Consider the following 24990-nt stretch of genomic DNA (forward strand, 5'->3'; position numbering starts at 1 on the left):
AATCACTACTAGTGTAAAAGCATCTAAGAGTAAGTTTAAAAAAAAAGAAAAGGTGAGGATTAGGGAATCAATTGTCCTTTGCTAAATTTTATTTATGTGCAGCTATAACTGCAGAAGATAAACTGGCCAAAGCAAACTACTCTTTTAAGGAAGGTGCGATAGGTCATTCTACACAGTCAAACATTTCTGCATTACTTCAAAATAAATTTTAATGATTCCAGCATGTAGATCGAATTTATATATTTATGGTATTTCCTAAGAAATGTAAAGTAACATAGCAGGTTCATTATTTTTGTTAATTCAGTTCTTCAGCTATATTATAATAAGATCCTATAAAGCCAAAATGTCTTTGTCATTACTTGCAGAAACTAGCAAAAATTTATTAATTAGAAATAGTATTCTATACTGCTCACAAAAATTAGGGAATATTTTATTGCTTCATATTCATTTTGAAATATCCCCTAATTTTTGTCAGCATTATATTTACTAAATATTAACTTCTCCTTATTGTATTCTCCTTATTGTATTCATAGTTGGTGGTTAATCTCATAAGACTCTGGATTAACAGTTAAAATATATTAATATGAAACAGCACGTGCATATTTATCAATATTTAAGGAGTTTAGAAAATATATAAGATGTCAGTAAATAAAAACAATGCATTTTTTTTTACTAACGATAATCTATGGTTAAAAACAATAGAGCTAATCTTTTTATTAAAGTGTATTGTACTTACGCTAAAATTATTTTTCTCCAATTTTTTGGTTTATACAAAAATAGATTGGGTATTAAAGGCAACATCTGAACTTGTGTTTAAAATCATAGCATTACAATAAAGACAAAAACACCACACAACCAATAACAAAAATGATAGCATGACAGTAAACGGAGGTCTGTGATATCATTGACACCAACCTTTCCTGATACAGATGAAAAGCTGAAGCCCAAAGAAGTTAAATCCTCATAGCAAATAGAAGCAAGAGAAGATAAAAGATGAGATCAGACTAGACCCCACCTCTCTTCGCTGGGATTCGGGGCAGTCGCTTTCCACAGGTTATTTCTCGGTCTGACTCACTGACAATCTGTCTGATCATGTGATAAAGCTACTGCCTAGAGCCATATGTGCCAACAAGCTCCTAGTCAAATGTTCGTATCCTGTTGTCCTGATAGCGTGTTATGCTTCAGTCCTCCATGGGTGTCATTCTCCCCACCCCCTACCGCCTGTAATCATTTCACCATGTGGGATTAAAGCCTAGTTTGCTGAGAATAGCAGCGTCTGAGCCTCATCTTCAGAACACAGTGGCAGATCTACTTGGTATGCAAAGTCTCCTTTTCAAACCCTTATCCTATATCATTCACTGAGAAAGAGAATTTTTATTTAATTTAATAAGAAATTTTGCTCTGTTCTGCATTTTGAAATACTCATTCTAAAAGAATTTTTCTCCCAGTACATAAATGTACCTGATTAATGCCACAACTCCTTACCTCTGCAAATACAGTATTTGCAAAGAACTTAGCTTAGGGTCACCTTACATCTCCCAGGCTAGAGCCTAGGGATGGTGCCACAGGGTAGCATGCACATTAGTCTACTCTTCAGCGTTCACATTTTGTTGAATTTGACAATCGATGTAAGATATTTGGTTTATTTGTTTTATTATCTGAGTAACATTATTACACCTTTTTTCTTTTTGGACAGATTTCTAATTTAGCTGCGAAGCACAATAGTGATACTATCCAAAGAACCACTCCCATGGAGTTGGTTTTAATAGATTGCACCCAGTTGACTCCAAAATATCAAACAAATTAGGATAACAATTGACACAGCCATTCACCACAACGAGGCCACCTGGACGCGGAGAGCCACTCAGAACTGGCCTTTGCTGCTCTCGACCAGCCACAGCAAATCAAGTCTCTTGTTGATGCTCTAGAGTTGGTTTTACTGGGCAGATACGTACTCTTTCTGCTAGACTCCACTAAGAGTTAAGGGAAAGTGAAGGATGAAGATGTTGTTTTGGCCCTCAGGCCTTATCATCCAGCTTAGAAGCAGTAAGTGATTATTATTGATAGCCCTTATATTATGATGAGCTCTGTCCGAACTCCAGCCCCAGCCTACCCTTTGTTTCATACGCATTATAAATGTGTGAAACAAACTCAGTAACACACACATGCCTGTACAGCACAATATGGTTGAGTGATGACAGTCACACCTTCCCAAAGGAGAACACTTCATTTTGCAAAGTGTCATACTTAAAATCCCCATAATATAGTCCAACTTTTCTCAGTCAAGCCAGACTTAACTGAGTTAATACAGACTTACTCTTGGTAACTGTCTTTAGGCATATGAAAGTTGTTTTTAAATGGGGCTCTAATTCAAGAAGTAAATATAAAAGGAATGGATAAATTGTGAAATGAGATCATAAAGGTAACATGACAATGAGCATAACTGAACATGAAATATTACCAATGCAGATATTTTTGTGTGTTTTTTATAAAGATTCATTGATTTTACAGAGAGAGGAGAGAGAGGGGAGGGGGAGCAAGAAGTATCAACTCATAGCTGCTTCAGTTTAGTTGTTCTTTTGATTGATTTGACCGAGCAAGCCCAGGGCTTTGAACCGGTGACCTCAGCATTCCAGGTGGGCACTTTATCTACTGCACCACCACAGGTCAGGCCCAATGAAGATTTAAAACATACCTGTCTTATGATTCTTTGAATGCTGAAATTATAAGATACTTCCATTTGCTATTTTTATCTTTATGTAAAATGTTCTACAATAGATGTGTATTACTTTCCAAATAAAGAAAAAAAGTGCATAAAAAAACCAAACTCTTGTAGATAGTCTAGGTTTAGAATCCCCCTAAAGACAAAAGGCTAACTGGAGTGTGATCAGAATGCCTTCTCCACTCAGTCACCCCACAGTATTTTTCCCAGAAGGTCTCCGCGGGGGAGAGGTAGTCCTGATCTACCCTTAAAAGCACAGGCTAGGGTTTCTGTGATGAGGCCAAATTCTACCACAACACATGAAACAAAAAGACCAAACATCACCATCAGAAACACTAAACTCTGACAATCTTATTCACTGATGCTCCAAATGTCCTCCTGGATGTCAATAAGCCAGAATACGATGATTAAGTTTCTATGAAAAAGAGGTGAGGGTAACTGATTAAAGACAAAAACCTCTACCAAGTATATGAGTCACACGGATTCCTTTAGGTAGGGTTGGAAAATCACAGCAATAATCAATCACCAATTAGAAAGTCAGACAGCTCAAATGAAACTAGTCATATCTGCCAAATATTGTCTGTACAAGATGCTATTGCTTAATCGCGTTAACACAAGTAAATATAATTCAATTATGTTATCTTTGAAAGGGCTGATGAGGCCTCCTGCATCTGGTGTGATGACCCCCCCCAAGGCTAAGCTATCTTCACCTTTCACAAACACTGATCGTCCTACTTTAGCTGTCTGAATATACTCTCCACAAAGACCGGAGCTTCATAGGAATTAAGCTGGTGGCTCAGTGGGAAGTCCAGGTGCCTCTGTGGTAAACTAATACTCTTGGCACAGGTTCTGTTACACAGTTAGATAAAGTGAAACCAGTTAGTATAATATTTCCCTCCTGAAGCCACAATGGAACTACAGATAGAGACTATCTGAACAGAGCCAGATTGGAGACTGTCCTCCAGTTCACCATGGCAGACTGAAAGTGCTCCAATGACAGGCAGCACTGGTGTCTGCGTGGTCTCCTCTGGATAACTGAGGCAGGTGAGCTTTAGTCCTGTCCCATGTAGTATGTCTCGAGTGTTTCCAGGTTCTATCAACAGCTACTGGTACACGATCCCTTAACTGAGACTTGACATTGGCTTCTTTACTAGTAGTTCTCAAACCTCACGGTACATCACAGCTTAATCTAGGACAAGGAGAAAGAAGGGTCCTGGGAGGAGCGTCCTCTCCACCCACGCCCTCCAGTGGCTCCAGGCCCATGGTCTGCACTGCAGTTATGGGACTGGTCTTCCAGGCTACTGGGGAACAGGAGAGGGAGGGAGGGGAATAGCACGAGGTGAAACACCACAGAGCTAGCTCTTCTTACATTCACTTGTTTTCCCTGAGGGATGCTCCCAGACTGCAGGACCACTTTAATTCTAGAGTACTGAGAAAGAAATTCTGGCATATTCTGACAGTTTTCTCACTGTTTTTGTGGTTTACAGAGGTCCTTACTCCACCATCTTCACTGACATCCCATAACAGACATTGAGAGAGAATTTTCTCCCCAACACATTCATTCTGAAGCATAACAACTTCAAGTTGAAGGGAACAGGTCTGTTGAGGTCCTAAAACAATTAGGTCTCTAATTATTCCCTTAAACGTGGGGATCAAAGAGAACACCCTTGGATTCCAAAGGGAAAAACAAGGGAATAAAACACGTATGGAGTGGTTGGGACCCAATGCCTGGGCCACCGGGCAGACTATCTACATGCCGTCCCAAGAGTCCCTCTTCCCCAGACAGGCAGAGCTATGGGGTCTGAATGTCTAGACGTAACACTCAGGTTTCCCAGAGGCAGGAAGGATCTAATTTTTGGAGCTCTTGCCATATGTAGGGAAAATAATGAGGAAGAGATATTCAGGGCTGTTTTCTGATGTCTCAAGAGTTTTAAGGAAATCCCATTATTAAGGGCTCATTTTTACAGGAACCTTGTAGGGAAACTGACACCAAATTTCTCAGGCCCTCTTCTCCATCATCTTTGAGAACTGCCTATTATCTTATCAAGCATGGAACTAAAACTCAATGTTACCCCAGCATTCAAAAACAACACACTACCTGGGAAGGGCTGCCAATCAGAATTCAGAAACAGATTACAAAACTGACCTAAGATCAAAACCAAAGAGAAATAACTCTAACCACTTGTATTAATTTTATGCACCAGTAGTTATCTGTACATGAAACAAATGAAGAAATTGTAAGTCAATGCTAGCATGAGTAAGGGCAAAAAAAAAAAAAGGAACAAAGCAATTTTTACATATATCTCTTAAGCAACGTATACAAAGCACTTCCTGGTCAGGACCATGATTGACAGCAGCCGACTTAGCCACGCAGTTCACTCCGAGTCCGCTGAGAAGCAGGCAGCAGCAGCTCCGCCCGCGCAGCACTTGCGCAGGTGCTACAAGAAGAGAAGGGATTTCTGTTCTGAGAGCCCTTCAGAATGACTGCTCAGTGAGCACCAGCCAGCCGACTGACTCTGATAAATGACAGGGCAAATAAAACCTGAATTCTTAGCTCTCAAAGGTAAAAACAATGGCACATCTAGTAAAAGAAACCCAGGGAATAGCTCTCTTGGTTCTGCTTGACTACAGATTAGATACATAGGAATTTCTCTTGCCAGGTATATGTTAGTAGCCTGAGTTATATATAATATTCCTTAGAGTTCTGATTGCAGTCCTGTTTTGCTATCCTTAAACTACCACTCATTTTTAAGGGAACTACAGCAATTATGAAGTAGTTCCTCATGTTTAAAAATATAACAGACAAGAAGGAATACATAAAACTAAAAAGCTTCTAAACAGTAAAGGAAAGAATTCGAGTAAAAAGATAAGCTGTGGAATGAGAGAAAATATTGTCTAAATATCTGATAAGGGGTTAATATCCAAAATACATAAAAAAATATTTATAACTCAATAGCAAAAAATCAAGTAACCCATTAAAACATGGGCAAAGGACTCAAATAGAATTTTTCCAAAGACACAGAAATGGTCAAAAGGTATATAAAAAGATGCTCGTCAATAATGATCAGGAAAATTCAAATCAAAATCACAGTGAAATAACACCACATATGTGTCAGGATGGCCATGTGTAAAAAAAACAAAATAAAAGTGTTAGCAAGGTTGTGAAAAAAAATGGGAACCCTTGTGCACTGCTGGTAGGAATGTAAATCGATACAGCCACTATGTAAAACAATATATAAAAGTTCTCAAAAAAATTATAAATAGAAGTGCTATGATCTAATCTACTTCTGAGTACTTATCTGACAGAATTAAAATCGGGATCTTTGAAAAGATACTGCACTCCTAATGCTCACTGCAGCATTATTCATGATAAGGAAGATGTAGAAATAGCCTAAGCTAAATGTCCATCAATGAATAGATGAATTTTTAAAAATGTGGTAAATATAACAAAACAAGTTAAAGAGGCAAAAGAAGGGCCCTTGGGACCCTGGCCGGGTAGCTCAGTTGGTTAGAGCATCATCCCAATATTCCAAAGTAGTTGGTTTGATGCCCCATCAGGGTACACACAGGAACCAACCAATGACTGCATAAACAGGTGGAACAACAAATCGAGGTTTCTCTCTCTCTTTCCTTGTCTCTCTCTTTAAAATCAATCAACAAACTTAAAAAATTTAAAAATTAAAAGAAGGGTCCTTGGAGCTTTAGAGAACAAAGAGCAAAGAACACCTGCCTGGAAGAAGAAGGGAGAAGGCATGAGAATGCATTCCCTGAGGAGGGGGGAAGGCATGTGCTCAAGAAAATGAGAGACAGACAGACATCTTCTTGTATGTGGCTTATGTACATGTGCACCTCTTCCTCTGGGCCTGAATTAGCCACAGACAATACATTACTGCAGAACCTTGAATTAACATTTTCTAAACTGACCTAACCAGGTTTTCTCAGAGTCTGGCAAAATAAAACAAAATAAAACAAAATAAAAAACCAAAGTTTTCCTGAAAATCTCCTTTGGAGCTTCCATGCCAACATTTGTGAGATTTGTCATTTCTAGGTCCTGACAGCAACAGGAAAAAGTATACATTTTTTCTCTTAAAAAACGTATTTTTAGTCTAACTATTCAGATATCAAACTAGTATCTACCTATAAATAAAGAGCAGTAATTAGAGCTGCCTTGAAATCTAATGTAAGGGTTCAAGCAAACTGGAATGCAGTGTCAGCTGGATACATCACATAATTTGGCAGAATTGTGCTCGTCTTTATGGTTCCAAAGTCTGGGCTAACAGAACTTTACCAAGACTTGGAGTTTTAGGTTTCCTTTTTCTAACCCTTCAGACATGACGTCACTTGGGCATATTTTTTTCTATCATTTAAAGTCATAAAATAAATTATGCTAAAAAAAATGAGCCAAGCACTTTTCTAACTCTCTCTATAGCCAAAAGAAACAGAGTTTAAAGAGTCGAATCCAGATAGCTCAAGTGGGGATAAAGAGGGAGAGGGAAACAGGCAGAGACAGAGAGAAAAAAGTACATAACACTCTTAATAAACCTTTTTTATAGTTATTGAAATTTTCTATTCATCTACATTTCCCAATATAGGACAAAAACACATCAGAACAGAACCTATAAATCAAAGTCTCAGTACATGCTTTTTGAATAGGATAAGTGAATGAACAGTCTTCCATCACATGAATAAAGAGCCATTATTAGTCTTAATTTTCTGATTTTTCATTATATTCCCTTTGTCATTTGCTATTGAGTGCTAATTTATCAGGATATATCCCTATGTGAAGTGGGCAACAAAGCCATCTATCTCCTGTGACATTTAGATAGAAATATTTCTGTTTATCCCAAATTATATCCTCTTTTCATAAGCCTTCAGTGAATCATTGCCAGTGACCTAAAATGACAATTCAATAGCTTGGCTTTCAAAATATTACATAAACTGGCTCTAAATTACTTCCAGCCAGGCTCATCTACTCATTGTTTCCTAAACAAACCATGCAGTCTTACCACTGAACCACAGCTCATCCCATCCTTTCTACTCCTCCCCTTTCCTAGACATTCCTCTAAGTCTTACTCAGTGTTATTTCCTAGCCAGACCATAATGAATCTTTTGTAGCTTTTTTTTGTTCACTCTAGTTTCTTAAGTTCCATATCACTAGTTTTGTTTACACTCATGACACTTAATGTATATTAGTTTGCATGTGCACTATCACACATGCACATATATACACTTTTTCTCAATCAAATCATAAAAACATTCATCATAATGTGGTGAATTATAGTGATTTTAAAAGGTTAACCCAATCTTGCACTCCTGGTATACACCCAAACTAGTCTGTGATGGTTAACTTTATGCATCAACCTGATTGAGCTAAAGGATACCCAGATAGCCAGTAAAACATTTTTTTCTCTGTGTGTTTGTGAGGGTATTTCTAGAAGGGATTATTAGCACTTGAATTGTTAAACTGAATAAAGCAGGTGGTCCTCCCTAATGTGCGTGAGCATCATCCAATCTGGTAAGCCCCTGAATAGAACAAAAGGGTAGACAAGAAAAAAACAAAAAACACTGGGTCACAGTAGAAGGAAGTCACAAGACTTTGATTATAAATCCTGGTTCTGTCACTTACCAGCTATGAATAATTTCTCTGAGTGTCAGTTTTCTCATCTGTAAGTGGGGCTAATAATCTTTAACAATTTCCCACAGAGTTTATGAAGATATAATAATGTAAGTATGAACAACTCCTTTACCAGTCTTGAATAATATACAAATATATTTTCTAATGTATCTTTCTGTATTCTCAGCACTTGGCAAAATACTCTTCACATATTAAGTATATAATAAATCTTGCTGATGAAAGTACCAGACCACAGCTGTAGAAATCTGCTGAGTCATCTTCAGTGCTTGCCTCAATCCTCTATAGTTAACATTTATTGATTACTCACTGTTGTGCCAGGTGCTTTACAGAAATTGTTCATCTAATCTCACAACATGTGAGGCAGATTCTAGACCCTACTTTCTCCACTGGTCTGAGAATCTGTGACACAGATCCCCAAAAATGCATAGGTGACTTGTTTTCCCATTTCCACAAAGCCTCTCTCCTTTAGTTTCCCATCGGATCAAAAATACAATAAAGTGAAGTTCAACTCAGAGTAGGAAACACTGCACAAATCTGTTGGTACGGTGCACCCATAAGTTATATACAATGAAACCTGTCACCATTTTCACTAGCAGGCCCATGAAAACAAACCCCAAGCTAAAATCTTGGAAATGTATATTCTTAACCCAAGTACACTTTACTCTTTTTGCAATTTCAAATAAACAAAGAAATATAAAAATCAGAAATATAACAGCCCAACACTTTTAGTTCTTTCTGCTTACAATGTGCCAGAAGTAAAATTGAAAGTTTGTAATCATAGACTATTTTTGTAAAGTCTGCAAATTTAGGAAGTCTTTATTTTATAGATGGTTATTTCATTTTCTGCAACCTGAGATTTTCATCAGATTAAGAGTATCTTCAACATTTCTCCTCCCTCAGAATTAAAACATGTGCATTTCCTATGAAGACTGTCTTCTCATTGTTCTTTTTTCTTCTACTCCTTAACAGTATTTTCTCCCTTTCTAAATTAAGTGTTACTGATAATCTTAGTCAACATCTTCCATCTCATCTAATGAGAATACTGTTTAATATATTTTCTTTGTAGTTTTTCCCCTTTAAGTTGGCATCTATGGAAATATATTAGATTCTTCAATAACCTCCCACAGGGAGTATTAAAAATAAATGGAGTTAAAAAGAAGGAATACTTGTAGAATAAAATACAGATGACAACGCTCAATAATGAGGACTATAAAAGTTTCAAGTTGAAGTTGTTTAATTTGGGAGCTGAGGGAGGAGGAAAGACAATGATGATCATTCCAGATATTACATTCCTAATTTATATAAGTTGGACAATGAACAAAACTGAGTTCAACCTCTGTGTTATGAATCCAGATAAAAAATGCTTTACCTTCTAACTATGAAATTCAAAGGTCTCTTTTATGTGACACTGTAATTGTTTAAGATAAGAAGTTAAATGATTTCCCCCACCCTAAAAGTGAACATTGAAGGTAAAGGCTACTTACCAAACTAAAAGAACATGTAAGAGCCTGAAAAAGTTCAACTGCTCTAGAATACCCCTTACTTTATAAGCAAATGGGTATAGATTTGATGTTCTTATATCTTTAAATAGGATCACTGATACACAGAGATTACAAAAACTACTAATGAATAGCACTATTTATTACAATAAAGGCCAAACATAACATGGGCTAGGCGTCCAGCCATGGAAATAAGTTTGCAGGACCTAGGTAACTCCTTGAAGAACAAGGTTTTAAAGCTGGGTCTCAGGTGTCACACCAACAAAAAAGTTGACCTAAGTGACATTTAAGATCCGTTCCAGACTATAATTTTGGTTTCCACTAATGATTCCATTTCTCTTCAAATCAATAATATATGCAACTTTTTCTTTTCTTTGTTTTTTACCTCTTTGACCAAAAAAGTCAATTTTGAAATGTTTTCATATTTGGCCTTTGCTCTACATTCTAAGTTTCAGATACAGGGGGTCCTCAGGTTATGACAGTCTCAACATACAATGTTTTGAGTTTACGATGTTCACTCCCATAAAAACTTAAAAAAATTGAGACGTTTAAGTCATTTTTTTTGTTACTACCGTACAGTGTATGTATGTCCTTTTCCTTTTCCTGTGGCTTAGTTGCATTTTTATGTTCTAGATTATGGTCTTACAACTATGTTAGGATAGGTAAGTGACTTAGGCTACAGTGTGTTTCAACTTACACCAAAGTAGTAGGAATGGAACCGCGTCGTTACCCGAGGACCCCTTGTACTTTGTGTGTAGGTCCAAGCGTCAGCTGCCTCAGCAGTCCTTCTCCAGCCTCTGAGTACGTTCCAGGTCCTCAGACTCTACACGCCTGAGAAGACCCGCCCCTCATGTGCTCCCCATTCATTCCACTGCTTACCAGACGAAACTCCACAATTCTTTAATATGTGGTCTCTCCCCACCTGATTCTTGGTATATATGTTATTTTATGTCACTTCTACAACATCATAAAAACAAAAATTGGAAAAGAAAAAAGTTTACTCGTATTCTCTTCATCGATAAAAATAGTCCGTTTTCATTTAATGAACCTTCAGTGGCTTCCCATTTGCAAATAGGTGAAAATAAAACTGCATAAATACGGAACTTTTGTCTTGTCATTGTCATTTGTTTAGAAAACACTTTCACATTTCTCTATGACCTTATTTTCTAATAACTGTAGAATATTCTGGCATATTGACCAGGGTCACCACTAGCTCACTGACACTGTTGTGTGAAGTAGAAAAAGGCAGATTTTATAGGAAGGGGCAATAGCCCCTCCTGCAGGCGACAACTTACCTGACGACACGGAAATCCCTTGATATGAAAACACTATATTTCATGGGGAAAATAAATCATCCAATAATGTAGGAAGGACAATGAAGGAGGTTGAGGTCTGGCCACCTGGCTTCAAATCCTACCTTCTTTACTTACTGTTTGATCCTACACAAGCTGCTTAACCACCAAAGGACTCAGTTTCTTCATAGGAACAGTAATGGTGGCTATTACACAGAGCATTAGGAACAGTAAATCACAGAAGACTGTTAGAATTAGTGCTTGGCACACAATGGACCCTCAGCAAAAGCCTCCACCCAATAACAACTGTAACAATACTATCTATATCTTTGTGCCTATTTTTAGTTTTATTTTAAAATTTTATTTATTGATTTTAGAGAGAAAGGGGGAGGGAGAAGGGAGTAAAAAAGAGAGAGAAAGAAAAAAAGAGACAGAGCACAACATCAATTTATTCTTCTACTTATTTATGGATTTATTGGTTGATTTTTGTGTGTGCCCTGACCAGGGCTGAACCTGCAACCTCGGTGTATTGGGACATCATTTTAACCAAGTGAGCTACCCAGCCATTCTTAAACACTAGTTTATAAAACTACTCCCTTAAAAAACATTGCCAAGAATGAGATTACTCTATTAAAATGTATAAACAAGGATCTAAAGGTGAACTCTTCATCTCTTCATATAAATCCACTATGTATCTAGGTGGTAAAGAGTCAGATGATGACTACTCAGGAAATATAACTCCATTAAGTTAATAACCTCAGGAAAACAGTGAAATCTGTTCTGAGGAATCTTAGAAATGTTACTAAGAGTTACCGTCTTGAAGGAAATGTGGATCTTGGTCTCCTCACCACGGTGGGAAAGGTCAGTGGGCAACCTACAAGGTCTTTCCAGCACTGTCCCTCTATGACCCAGCCTCTCTGTTAGACAGCCCTCCACCCCCATCACAAAGCCCCGGGCCCAGAAAAGACAGGGCTTCCCTCTTTCCCAAATATGCCTGATCTTTGATTTAAAATTTTGCTCTTCTCATCTTCTTTCTCTTTACATCCACCCGAACCAGCCTTTCCTCACCAAGGGAAGCAACTCTGCCCGTCACTCAAAGCCCCAGCTTAAATCTGATCCCTCTCTCCAGGCTCTTAGTGTTCCACCACGTCATTTAAAAACTCAGAACAGCATGACCAGGCGGTGGCGCAGTGGATAGAGCATCGGACTGGGATGCAGAGGACCGAAGTTCGAGACCCCGAGGTCGTCAGCTTGAGCGCGGGCTCATCTGGTTTGAGCAAAAGCCCACCAGCTTGAACCCAAGGTCGCTGGCTCCAGCCAAGGGGTTACTCGGTCTGCTGAAGGCCCGTGGTCAAGGCACGTATGAAAGAGCAATCAATGAACAACTAAGGTGTTGCAACGCGCTATGAAAAACTAATGATTGATGCTTTTCATCTCTCTCCGTTCCTGTTTGTCCCTGTCTATCCCTCCCTCTGACTCACTGTCTCTGTAAAAAATAAATAAATTTTAAAAAAAACAATAAAAAATTAAATAAAAACTCAGAACATTTATTTCTTGTCTGTGTCACTGTTTATTTAAGTCTAATGGCATTAACCATGACATTCTTTCTCTTGCGTCCAAATTAACGAAACCTTTGTCTTCAAAAACCAGTGTGCATATAGGTGCCTGTACAGCATCAATTAATTTAGCTAGATCTATGGTCACATTAACAAATCTATCTTAACTGAAGGCACACCAGGCTCTGAGTGTACAAAACAACACAATCCAGGTTTCTACTGCATTAATATCAACATTTTTACCCCTGGCCAAGTTGACAAATTTATGTTAATACAAAATCTAGGAGTTGATCTAACTCAAGGTGAATATCACATCATAAAATGCTTAATAATCCATTTTAAAAATTAAAAAATTCTGAATACAAGGAAAATGTGCATCAACATTAGAATTCTGTTTCGAAACAGAGCATTTTCCCTTTTCTCTTTAATCTAGCCCCATTTATAAAGTGTTTTAAATTTCTTAAAATCTCATTTCTTCTTCCAAGTTTAACTAATTCTTTTTACCAAGTGATATAGGATAAGATTACAGTCTATATTATTAGTTTTATTATTAGTTGGAGAGTGGGCTGAGGGAATTAAATTCTGCTTTGGAAATAGAAGAGATAGTCTAATCACACAAAGCTACCAGAATAAATCAGCTCTATAGAACATAAATTAATATCCTTTTTTCTTTAAAAAAATCCCCTGTAATATTAATAAAAATGTAATATACCTTAAAGTTTTGAATTCTTAAAATAAGAAATCAATCATGATAACAGAGTATATCAACATTGAAAAGGCAACAGGAAGTCCAGTATGAGGTGAGAGCGCTAAGCCACGAGGTTATCCTATTACAACATGGAGAGCAGTTGCAATACCTGCCACCGGGCACTACCAGCTCTCGTGGGTGTTGTTTGCACCCGGGACTTATGAGATTTTCCGGTTTGAAGCCTCATCATCAGTGTGTAAACTGAAGCTGCTCCAGAGGCAACAGGGAGAGAAGCAGCTCTGGTGGTATTTGAACTGAAGATACTCAGGCAGAGAAACCAATCTGGTGGTGGTGTAAGAGACAGATGGAACCAGAAGAAGAGGAGACAGTAGGAAAGGACAAAGTAGAGGAGAAGACAATCAGAAATGAGATGGCAGAATGGAAAGAAGAGCAACCAAATGAAAGCCAAAAAGTGAAGGAAGTGTGGGGAGCAGAGAAAGAAAGGGGAGAGAGGAAGGAGGAGGAAGAGAAAAAAAAATGTAAACAACTTTTGGGTATATGAAAAGCAACATGTACCATATGCCTGTACTTCTGAATGCTGTTTTTATAAGTGACAGATGCTATTAAATACAAAATCAGAATCCAGGCACAAATCCACTACCACAGAACTGAAATATCATTGATACACATTGTTTAAATGCAAAAATCTAAGCTTCAGGTCAAGTGGCATGAAAGTTACTAAGATATTGTCTTTCTTGAGTGATTAGAACCTGAGAAGGATCTGTTTCTGAACTTAAAACTCTTCAAACACAAAACAGAAAAACGTGATGTTGGTTTCTTAGTTGGTCATCTTCAGGCACACCTGCTAACCGGAAATGCCATATAGTTCCTGAGTTTTTCAGAAGAGCATATCTATCATGTCCACCTCTCTATACTTTTGGTCTATTTTTCCAATTTAAAATGAATTCTAGCAGGATCTACTTGGAGCTAACTGTGAAGTAAATCAGGAATCGATGTCTCTGTACCATGCCTTCCAGAACCCAGGATTACAACTCTCTCTCCTTGGACCTGGGATGTTTCCCACATTTTCCTCACTCCCCCCTGTACCAGAAGCAATGTGCTCTCAACGAACAGTCTTTAATAATTCAAGAGCAGGCATAATGAATCATTAATCAAAAATAGGGATCGCTTGTTAAGGTGCTAGCTAGTCAATAAATGATACTTTCTAGGGAAGAAATGACAGAAAAGCAAATTAAAATCTACTTTGCCAGTTAGATCCCTTACATATAATTGTAACGATACTAATGGTAAGAATTTCCATTCAATTACAAAGATGTTTAGGGAATCCTTCAGGCACAACTTGCCTTTCTTCAACTTCCAAATTGGCCCTTATATGTCCCTGTCCACATGTCAAGTTGATGCAGACTACCAGGTTATAAGCCCTTGGCCTACTGCAAATACCATAGGATGAATTAAAACACTGCTCTTCACTATTGTTGAATCAGTCTATACCCAATAATATTCTTGGCATTTCAAAAATATATTCCAAAAGGTTGATTAGAAGCATCATATTCAAACATCAAATCCTTCAGCAGAACTGAATTTCATTCCAGAGACTTTAACTTTTCATGACCAAAACCCAAGTCAAAGGGAGAAGCGGTAATTAAGAAGCTATCATATGTGAAAAGCCCGAAAGCCACCGATTCACTGACTCTAACCTGACACGTGGACACCATCACAATGACCCAATACCCACGGCGATCTCGAACACTGACGGGAACAAAGTCCACTTGCCAGATCAAGCCTGGAATAAGTGAGATACGTTTTCAAGCTACAAAGAGGAAGCAACATTCGGGGATGAGGGGCTATTAATAAAAATTTTTATTAAACTCCTGGAATACAGAAACCTTTATGAACTGACTCTAGATGATACCTCTATCTTGTCAGGTAATATTGATTTATATGCCCGTGTATATTAATATTAACTCTAAGTACAGTGCCTAGCAAATTATGGAAGCTCAAAAATGTTTTTCAATTGTAGGTATGAGTGAATGAACAATTCAGTGCTATGACACCCACTAGTGGTACCCACCCCTCCCTTGACATGGTGGTACTTCAGCCAGGAGAGACTACAGAAGGAATCCTTAGAAGGAAATAGAAGGTTGACAATTGAGCACACCAAACAAAAGAAACATGCTTAATGACATCTCATTAACAAAAATTATCACTACAGCATTCTGTGCCTATGTTTAAGAACACGTCCCACGGAGCACGCACCTGAGTCACCACTGTATGACAGGAGAGGAGGAGCAGGGCACAGTCAGCAGCAAGGTATTCCTCAGATCCCCAGATCTCAAGGGCCTGCCTCTACCCAGAAAACAGCCTGAATCACCATGTCAACATCTCCCTGGTTCCAGAAACGTACTACCCTGTAGAGACTGTTGTTGTATCATTTGGCAGAACTTTCTCTTTGTGCTGAATGAAGAAATGGTGTTTCCTGGAATCTACTTAATGCTACAGAGTGGGCCAAGTGATGACCCCGTGAACTCCTGAAAGAACTTTCATTTGAGATGACTGGAAATGCAAGTGCTATGTGGCAAGATTCAGTAAAACATGGCCCAGGATCATCACAGAAGGAGGGAACCCTGCTGTTCCCGTGTACCCTACCAAAGTGGCTTCCCTCCTGATGAAAGGAACTCACCGCAGTGCAGAATGTCTTCCCGAGCGGGACACACTGTTGCCCACGGGGGAGGGCAGGTTGCTCCCTCTGTGCAGGTCCTCGATGGACCTGCTCCAGGGTTTCGCTTTGTCCACCGAGCTCTCCATGGCGCTTTCCACACTTTCAAAGTCAAAACTAAAACAAAAGAGAAATGCCAGGGAGCTTAAAGATTCACATTCACACAAACGCATGGATGTGCAGAACTGGCTCCTTCCTTTCCTACATCTGCACCTTGATTTGGGTAGTCCTTGCAAACAAAGAAAACTAAGAAGCAAATGCAAAAGAATGTCCACGAACTCAGTGGTAGCTTCAGAAATACATAATGACAAATAGGGACCAGGCAAAATAACTGAATAACAGCAAAAATTAAATAGTGATGTATTATTTGTATTTTACTATAAAACTCACTAACTCGCCAATTGCCAACATTGCTACGGTGGAAGCTGGGGAAGGGGGCGGTGGAATCTTACAGATGTCTTCATTTTGCTTTAACAAGCCAATATGTTAGGCTCATACTAATTTATTCCTACCCATCAATTTTCACTGAACATTCTCTCCTTGTGTGTTGGCAAGTGTGCTTTTCCAACCATATGTGATACATTACTCACAAACTTATGAATTTGCTTTGATTTTGGAATCTCTTCTCAATGTGGTGCTCTTTAAAGTAGGACTGTTGTTTCTCTGACATTTTTTGTGGTTATTACTCATGTTAACCATGTTAGAATAAATGGCAAGTTAAGTCACTCATTCTCGCATAATTTTAGGAACAGTATTTTTAAACAGACAGGCCTTGGTGTTCTATGCATTTTCTTGTCCCAAAGTCAGTGGCTCTGCTTCCCACCCACCCACCCACCCCCCGGCAAAAAAGGAAATTATCTATTGTTTCTACCCACAGTTCCACCGAGCAACAACACCTGACCAGATAGAGAATAAAAAGAAAGCTCTATAATTAATATCATCTGGAAGACCTTAGCGGCCATCACAGAAAACACAGCAACAATATATATTCAAAATAGTATGACTTTTTTATGAAAAAGTATAACTTTTATAAAAAGTGTGAGTGCCAAAATAAAATATTTGGTTAGAACAGTCATCTGTAAACTAGGTGATGCTCTTCGTCTATTAAATACTAATCCAGATGTCACAGAGTGGTGTATATAAGTCATTGAAATGGTCTGATGATTTTGTCAGGCCTTAGAATTCAGGAAACAGTGCTAAACATAAAAGAGGTGGAACTGAGGAATTGAATAGATCCTTGAGCACTAAAAATAGAAGCCTATAATTGATATCGGAGAAGGTAAGCCGAGGGGACAGGCCAAGATCCCTCAGGTCTTCAACTCCCTCGCCAAGTCGCCCCCAGCCCCCATGCATGCAGTTCCTTCCACTCCAGGCTCGTCCTCAGCTCTCAGGCAGCAGGAAAAGGAGCCACCTTAGAGAAAGCGCCCTTCTTGGGGTGAGCATGAGCCTGTCGCTTCACATTACAGGGGCCAGGACACTGTCCCATGCCAAGGAATAAGAAGAAATTTTTCAGCCCATTAGTTTCCAGAAAAAACATAAATTATATGTCTATATATAATTTTTCATCTAATTCATGCAAAAGAGAACCAAATTAATTGGCAAAGAAAAAAACGCTAAGTTAATGCAAAGAAAGTAGAAAATTGGGAAGCAAAGCTCTGAGTTCTGATCTTTTGTTGGATTTGATCTCTGGTCTCAGACAATTAGAATCCCCTCCCGGTAGCATGGCTGTTTCCCACTGGTTTTATGGTATTATGTGAGGGTACATTTGGAAGGGCTGGTTTACAAGTTCCATTGTAATGTAGGGAAAGGGCTAATTACACAGCAAACACAACACACAGCATGCCCTTCTTTTCATTATTCCTGAAGTTTCTTAGCCCTCCCTTAATTCCATGAAGAGTCTTCCAGATTTTAAAATATGCAACAGGGTAATAGTATTGGTTGGTCATATATACTGCTCACAAAAATTAGGGGATATTTCTAAATGAATATGAAGTGAAAAAAAAAACATTTGATTTTTTTTTTTATTAAACAAGAACATCAGCAAAGCAAACAAGTCAAAGAAAGTTGTTTGATTATGCAAATGAGATGCAAACTCAATTATTGTGATTGAGTAGCAAGTGACATTGGTGGGGGTGAACAGAAGCATGTCCAATTGGGTGAGAAACAGCCCCTGACTTTTGTGAGCAGTATAATATGAAGGGTAAAGGAGATGAGCAGTTTTGACATAATGGAGATAAGAAATAATCTTTGGAAGGGTATGCTGTAAATAGGACTTATTTTAGAGGACAATTTCCCAGGACGATAAAAACTCGTCTTTTGGTTTTTCTTACTCTATTCTATAAAATATACAAGAGCTATCAACACTGAAACTCATCATGCCAGTTTCAGTTAATACTTCAGTTTCTGCATCCACCAAGTAGGAATAATTACAGCTTTCTCCTCACAAATTCTCAAGGAAGTAATGAAGATTATCAGAAAGCATCTGGTTAGGTCTTAGGACTTTATCAGAGTGAGGCAATATAAAAAAACAAGTTCCTGCTTTAAAAAATAAAAAAGAGTTGGGGGGGGCGGGGGGAGAAACACCACCTGAGCCAAAATATCACACAATATTATTTCCTCAAGCCATGTGAGAGTACACCGTGGGCATGAAAATACTTTTTTGATCAAAGGAGGAAAGGTGAGAAGAGAATATCGCCTTCAGATACACACTTTTCACTCCTGTTGTAAATATTTCCAGAAGTGAAACAAATGGGGATTTTTTTTAATAGAAACTCCTTTGGGCTTCTTTTTTTTTAATTTATTTATTCATTTCTTTAGAGAAGAGAGAGAGAGACAGAGAGAGAGAGCAAGGAGAGAGAGACAGAGAGAAGGGGGGAGGAGCTGGAAGCATCAACTCCCATATGTGCCTTGACCAGGCAAGCCCAAGGTTTTGAACCGGCAACCTCAGCATTCCAGGTCGACGCTTTATCCACTGCGCCACCACAGGTCAGGCCACAAATGGGGAACTTAAAAATATTTATTTTGAAATTAAATTTAATGGTGTGACATGAATCAATAAGAGTACACAGGTTTCAACTGAACATCTCTACAGCATCTGAACTGTTGATTGACTTGTGTGCCCATGACCCAAAGTCAAATCATTTTCTGTCAACATATATTTGTACCTCTTTACTACAAATGGGAAAATTTTATGACTTAACAAAAACTAAGTTACATAAATTTAACTTTTGCCTCCCCCTCCTCTGCTCCAGTGTTTTCTCCCCATCACCTTTAGGAAGGAGGAGTCAAACCAATACAAATACATAAAAAGTAAAAAGGGGAAGCCTCTTCTTACCCTCCCCTCCAGTTTGGTATCTATTTCTCTATTTACTAGCTCATGCAAATATACATATATATGTAATTTTTTAAAATAAAAAGGAGTCACATTTTTGAATATTGCTTTTGTCACTCAACAATGTAGCATATACCTTTTAGTAAGTGTTAGAGCATTTACTATATGTGATTTAGGTACTAAAGAAAGTTCTTTTTAAAGTAAGGACTCAGGCCTCTAAGGGTAATTTTTACTCTGCTGTTTTATTTCTGCCTTAAAAGCGTTTCTAATTACATTGTGAGATTTGCTTTTAGTTATTTGAATAGAAACAAACCTCCTTAAACCAATACCACATCTGCTTCTGGTTTCTCCCGTCGGCGCAGTGTATAATTGAACCACTGAGCTGCATCTTCTGTGACCACATAAAATTCAAAAGGAACAAGCCAAGTTTTACTTACGTTACCGCATACTGAGCAAATGACAGATACTCCACGAGAACATCAAGACCTTTGTTTTCTTCATTCAAAAACTCTCTGACCCATCTGTTGGGGGAAAAAAAAATCATTGGGGAGATTCATCAAAGGCTATGTCCTAAAAAGCTACAGTGAAAACTTTGGTATTTCCACCATAAACATTCATTGCTTGAAAGGAAACAGGGAGTAAGGAAGCCTCGACTCGACCACATGCAGTAGGAGCTTTCCGGTATGACAGCGAAGACCACAACAGTTCAAAGTGCAACAATAGGGGGCAACAGGTACATGCTTATTACTGCTACAGAGACTCAAGATAACCCTTAAGAAACTTTCTGAAGAAAAGGAACTGGCTAACTGTACTTTTTCTACCATAACTGATCCACAGCCTGCTTGCTAAGGAGCCAAGAGTGCACGGGGAATGAGGCCAACTGGGGACATGACGACATAACCGCTGAAATCCAGGCGTGAGTCCAATTCCTGCTCAGCTCTCTCTCGGCACACTAAGCTGCAGAAAACACTAAACCAGCCAATGAGAGACCAGTGTTTACGGGCTTCTGGAAATTCAATAGGGATGATTTGCTTAATTTTTTTCCATGAATGTTAAAACTTTTTAAGAAGTTGCAGACACCGCACACCATCATCAGAATTGAGACATGACAAATATGTTTTTTAAAAATATATTTAAAAATAGTACCACCTTGCATTTGAATGGTAGATTTGAAATGCAGTTCACTTTTTTTTTTAACCAATTTTTATTCATTTTTCATAATAATGCCTAGAGATGAAGTGGACTGGTAACCTTCAGGTTCTGAGGATAAACAGCTGTTACTTCCAACCTTACAGATTTCCTCCAGGGCGTTCTTCAGTTAACGCGTGATACTCTTTTGAAACGCCAACAAATAATAGTAAAAAAGTCTGCCACTATCACAGAAGTAGAACCTGAGTACATCTGTCAGCGACATTCAAAAATAACTGCCTTCTTCACAGGGTCCACCTGCTGTGGGCACGGTAGTGACTATGGAAGCTGTTAGAACCACAGGTCAGCTCTACCACGTGTCCTTATGAATGAGCAGCCCCTTAAGGTCTTTGTCTTAAAGGAAGAAAAAAGTATGGTGGACTCGGGATGACTGTTTTTTATTTTTGCTTTTTGGAGGATGTTTTCCTGGTTTTTGTTTTATCCTCAATGTTCATTCTTTCTTTTTTTAAAAAAAGATTTATTTATTGCTTTTTAGCAAGAAAGGAAGGGAGGGAGGGAGGGAGGAAGGGAGGGAGGGAGGGAGGGAGGGAGGAACACGGATCTGTTCCCGTATGTGCCCTTTATAGGGGATCAAACTGGCAACTTTTGTATATAGGGATGTCTACGGCCATACCACCCTGAACGCGCCCGATCTCGTCTGCATATAGGGATGACACTCTAACCAACAGAGCTTTCCGGCCAGGGCCATTCTTTCTTTCTAGTCCTGTCATCTCTAAACTATAAACTCATGTCTGCAGGTGGTTCCAGGAGTCAGCAAGGTGGGGAAAAAAGGACAGCTTGCCTCGAATTTTCCCTAAGTCTCAGGCAAACTATCATAAAATGCATGCACTTAACATAGTCACACATAAGCAAATAACATGCAATTTAAGAGACCTTACTTGGCAACACTGGCAAGGAAAAACACCACCTATGGGGCCTCACCAAGTGGCTCTGTTACAGAGCTTACTGAGACCAGCAGCAGTGGCTCCTGGGTGCAGCGGAAGCTGCAGTTCAAAACCACCACATATAGTCTCGTGGCATCTGCTTCTACGTACTTATTTTCATTTGATTTATTTTAATAACTCTCTTTACCACTAGGCTTCAGGAGATAGTAGACATTTTTAAGTCCCAATAATTAAAAGCTTAAAATAGTTAAAGAATCTTTTTATCTTTTTACAACTGGTAAGAGACTAAATTAAGACTGAAATACACTGTGAAAACCGGATGACTGCCTGCTCCTGATATCCAAGCCCTCAGCTCCTCGACGGCCTGGTCTACGGGCTCTGATTACTCCACCTGAACTGGCCCCTGGTGGTGGGTGCACAGCAGGAAGCCCAGAGCAGGCAGCAGGTCATCTTTTTAATAGAAAAAGTCACTACAAGGTTTAGATTTTCCATTTCAGTCTCAGTTCTACATATTTGCTTTGTTTGTTTTTAAATTTTTTCTCTTCTGAAAAATGTATTTACTAATTTTAGAGAAAGAGAAAGGGAAAGACAGACAGGAACACTGATCTCTGTTCCTGTATGTGCCCTGTCCGGGGATCGAACCCAAAACCTTTCCATATTGGGATGCCACTCTACCAAACTGAGCTGTCAGGCCAGGGTCTACATGTTCTCAGTGGCCCAGGAAAATACTCTAATTTAGAAGTTGGAGAAAACAGCCATGTAGGTCCTTCTGGCTGATCTTCCGGACACTGCCTCTTAAAAGCAGAGATGGTCCAGGACACTCTGAGGACCTGTCATCGTCTCGACACTACCATCTCACCTCACTGAGGAAGTTCAGCCATGAACTGGAGAGGAGGCCAATGACTCAAAGATCATTTTAAAAAGGGAGGGGTGGCAAGAAGGAAAGGAAGGAGAGAAAGAAAGGAAAGCGAGTAGGAAATAGTCAAGTACAATCAGAGCTATAATTCTCTTGACTCAAAATGCTAAAATGCAATATTTTGATGCAGGGATGGACTATTCATTAGCTTCTCTTACTTCAATTCAATGCGCTTATCAGTACTCTCATGCCCAATTGATGACTTTGAACAAAAGTGCCTTAAAAATCAATTTTCAAAGTGAAAGGCAGGAGCCAGCTGCTCAGTTCCTAAAAAGCCAGCTAAAGGGTGACGTGTCCTGCCTCCGAGAGGTGGAATTTTCTTTTTTTTTTTTTTTTTTTTTTTGTATTTTTCTGAAGCTGGAAACGGGGAGAGACAGTCAAACAGACTCCCGCATGCGCCCGACCAGGATCCACCCAGCACGCCCACCAGGGGCGATGCTCTGCCCACCAGAGGGCGATGCTCTGCCGCGACCAGAGCCACTCTAGTGCCTGGGGCAGAGGCCAAGGAGCCATCCCCAGCGCCCGGGTCATCTTTGCTCCAATGGAGCCTTGGCTGCGGGAGGGGAAGAGAGAGACAGAGAGGAAGGGGGGGTGGAGAAGCAAATGGGCGCTTCTCCTATGTGCCCTGGCCGGGAATCGAACCCGGGTCCCCTGCACGCCAGGCCGACGCTCTACCGCTGAGCCAACCAGCCAGGGCCGAATTTTCTAAGCTGCAGGATCTTCCCTGGGTCTTTGATCTGGCCCAGGCAGCCCTAGGTGATTTAGGAAATATTTAGATAAAAATTCACCATAGCTGATTGACTGTGAATACCTTACCCTCTTTGTCAAGTGATATCAGGTTAGTAAACTCACTTCAGAAAAACAAAAGCTTTGAATTGAAAACAACAAAGAACACAACCTTCACTTTTCCCGTCCTCTTAATCCCTGTCCCTTCCACACCTGGAATATTCTGTACAGGGGGAGAACAGAGGTAACACTAATATTCTGTGGAAATGAAAAAAGATAGAAAATAGGTAAAGATGAAAAGGGGACAACTTTTAAACCAGTATCTTGTATCTAATGACAAAAAAAGTACGGATGCCCTATTCTGCAGACTTATGTATATAATCATGCAATTAAACAGCATAAATGTAGGGTTCCTGTAGTCAACTTCCATTTTCATCTCTGAGCATGCTACACACACTTTTTCTATATATTACCAATATGCAAACAGTTTCAAATTGGATAATTATAGGTTTCATAAGGTAGAATTATTTCTGACTCTGACAGCAAGCATCAGTTGCTAAGTACCTCACAGATTCACGGTGATTGCCATATGCTGTGAATGTGAATTAGGCAAATTCCCAATCAGCTAGCTGCTCAGGGATTTGGAAGAGATGCGGTCATGAAAAACAGCTCTGGAGAAAAACCTTCTCCAAGGAAGAGCTCAAAGTACAGATGCCAGCAGTTACTACATTTCATTGCAGACAGGTCAAAGCTTCACTTCCCAGCTGCTGTTTTCTTTCTGTGCCCCAAATCTTAGAACTTCATTATTCTCATGTAGACACATGAGAGAAAGAGGCAAGTGGCGAATTCCCTTTGCCAGTCTCTTATAGAGAGCTGTTGTCGACATGGTAGGCACTGTCATGGCTGAAAAAATCATGAAAAAAAACAACAACAGATGCAAGAGAGAGAAGCGTCACCCAGATTCATCATTAGCTACCATATCTAGGAGACAGTGTCACAAATTGGTTCTCAAAGTACAGCCTGCATACCACGAGGGGTTCCCTGAGACCCTGCCAGGGACTTGTGGAGTAATAACTGTTTCCATACAAATATTAAGAAAGTAATATTTGCTTTTGTCACTGTGCTGACACTTGTATGGATGGTAAAGAAATGCAGATAAAACTGTTGCCACCAAAGAATACACCTATTCATTGTATTCTTTGCCCCATGCACTTGGGAGGACAAAAGTCAGCTTCACTTAAAACTGTCCTTAGTGAAGCACTAGCAACTATTGATCTTATTAAACCTTCCTCCTTGAATACACATCTTTACATTTCTGTGTGACACAATGGGAAGCCCATGCAGAGCACTCCTGCCCACCCCAGTGCCACCGGGACCTCGAGGATCAACCCTGGTGGACTATTGCTACCGCTCATACCGCTCATTTACATAGACAATGGCTGACGAGCTCTGCTGACTCGGTCCGGGTGCTTGGCAGATATTTTCTCTAAAGTGAATGAAGTGACCCTGTCATTTTGAGAAAAACAACTGGTGGTATTTGCTGTCAATGATAAAATTTGAGCTTTCGAACAAAAAAGAAGTTAGAATTTTGGAACATTTGTATTCACCACCATGAGCTTGACAGCTTTCCAATACTTAAAATATATTCTGATGAGACTGGTGGTTACTAACAAATGTGATTGTTTTTATCATGTACAATAAAACATGTCAATGTTTGGGAGATCAGGTTAGCTCAGTGAAACAATATTTCCCAAATGACCAATTCCTGTGTTAGAAAATTACTACTGGGTAAAAA

General features: G+C 39.2%; 1 protein-coding gene across 4 annotated transcripts in view; it reads right to left on the reverse strand.

Moving 5' to 3' along the window:
* FMNL2 (formin like 2) overlaps positions 1 to 24990 on the reverse strand; it is a 347713-nt gene that overhangs the window by 80212 nt on the left and 242511 nt on the right. For all 4 annotated transcript variants that reach the window (XM_066279848.1, XM_066279851.1, XM_066279849.1 and 1 more), the window contains exons 5-6: positions 19898 to 19981; positions 16094 to 16246 (exon numbers count right to left, since the gene is read on the reverse strand). In XM_066279848.1, the coding sequence (XP_066135945.1) occupies positions 16094 to 16246; positions 19898 to 19981 (237 nt within the window). The remainder of the gene's footprint in view (positions 1 to 16093; positions 16247 to 19897; positions 19982 to 24990) is intronic.

The sequence above is a fragment of the Saccopteryx bilineata genome, chromosome 5 (assembly GCF_036850765.1).
Source record: "Saccopteryx bilineata isolate mSacBil1 chromosome 5, mSacBil1_pri_phased_curated, whole genome shotgun sequence".
Classification (NCBI taxonomy): domain Eukaryota; kingdom Metazoa; phylum Chordata; class Mammalia; order Chiroptera; family Emballonuridae; genus Saccopteryx; species Saccopteryx bilineata.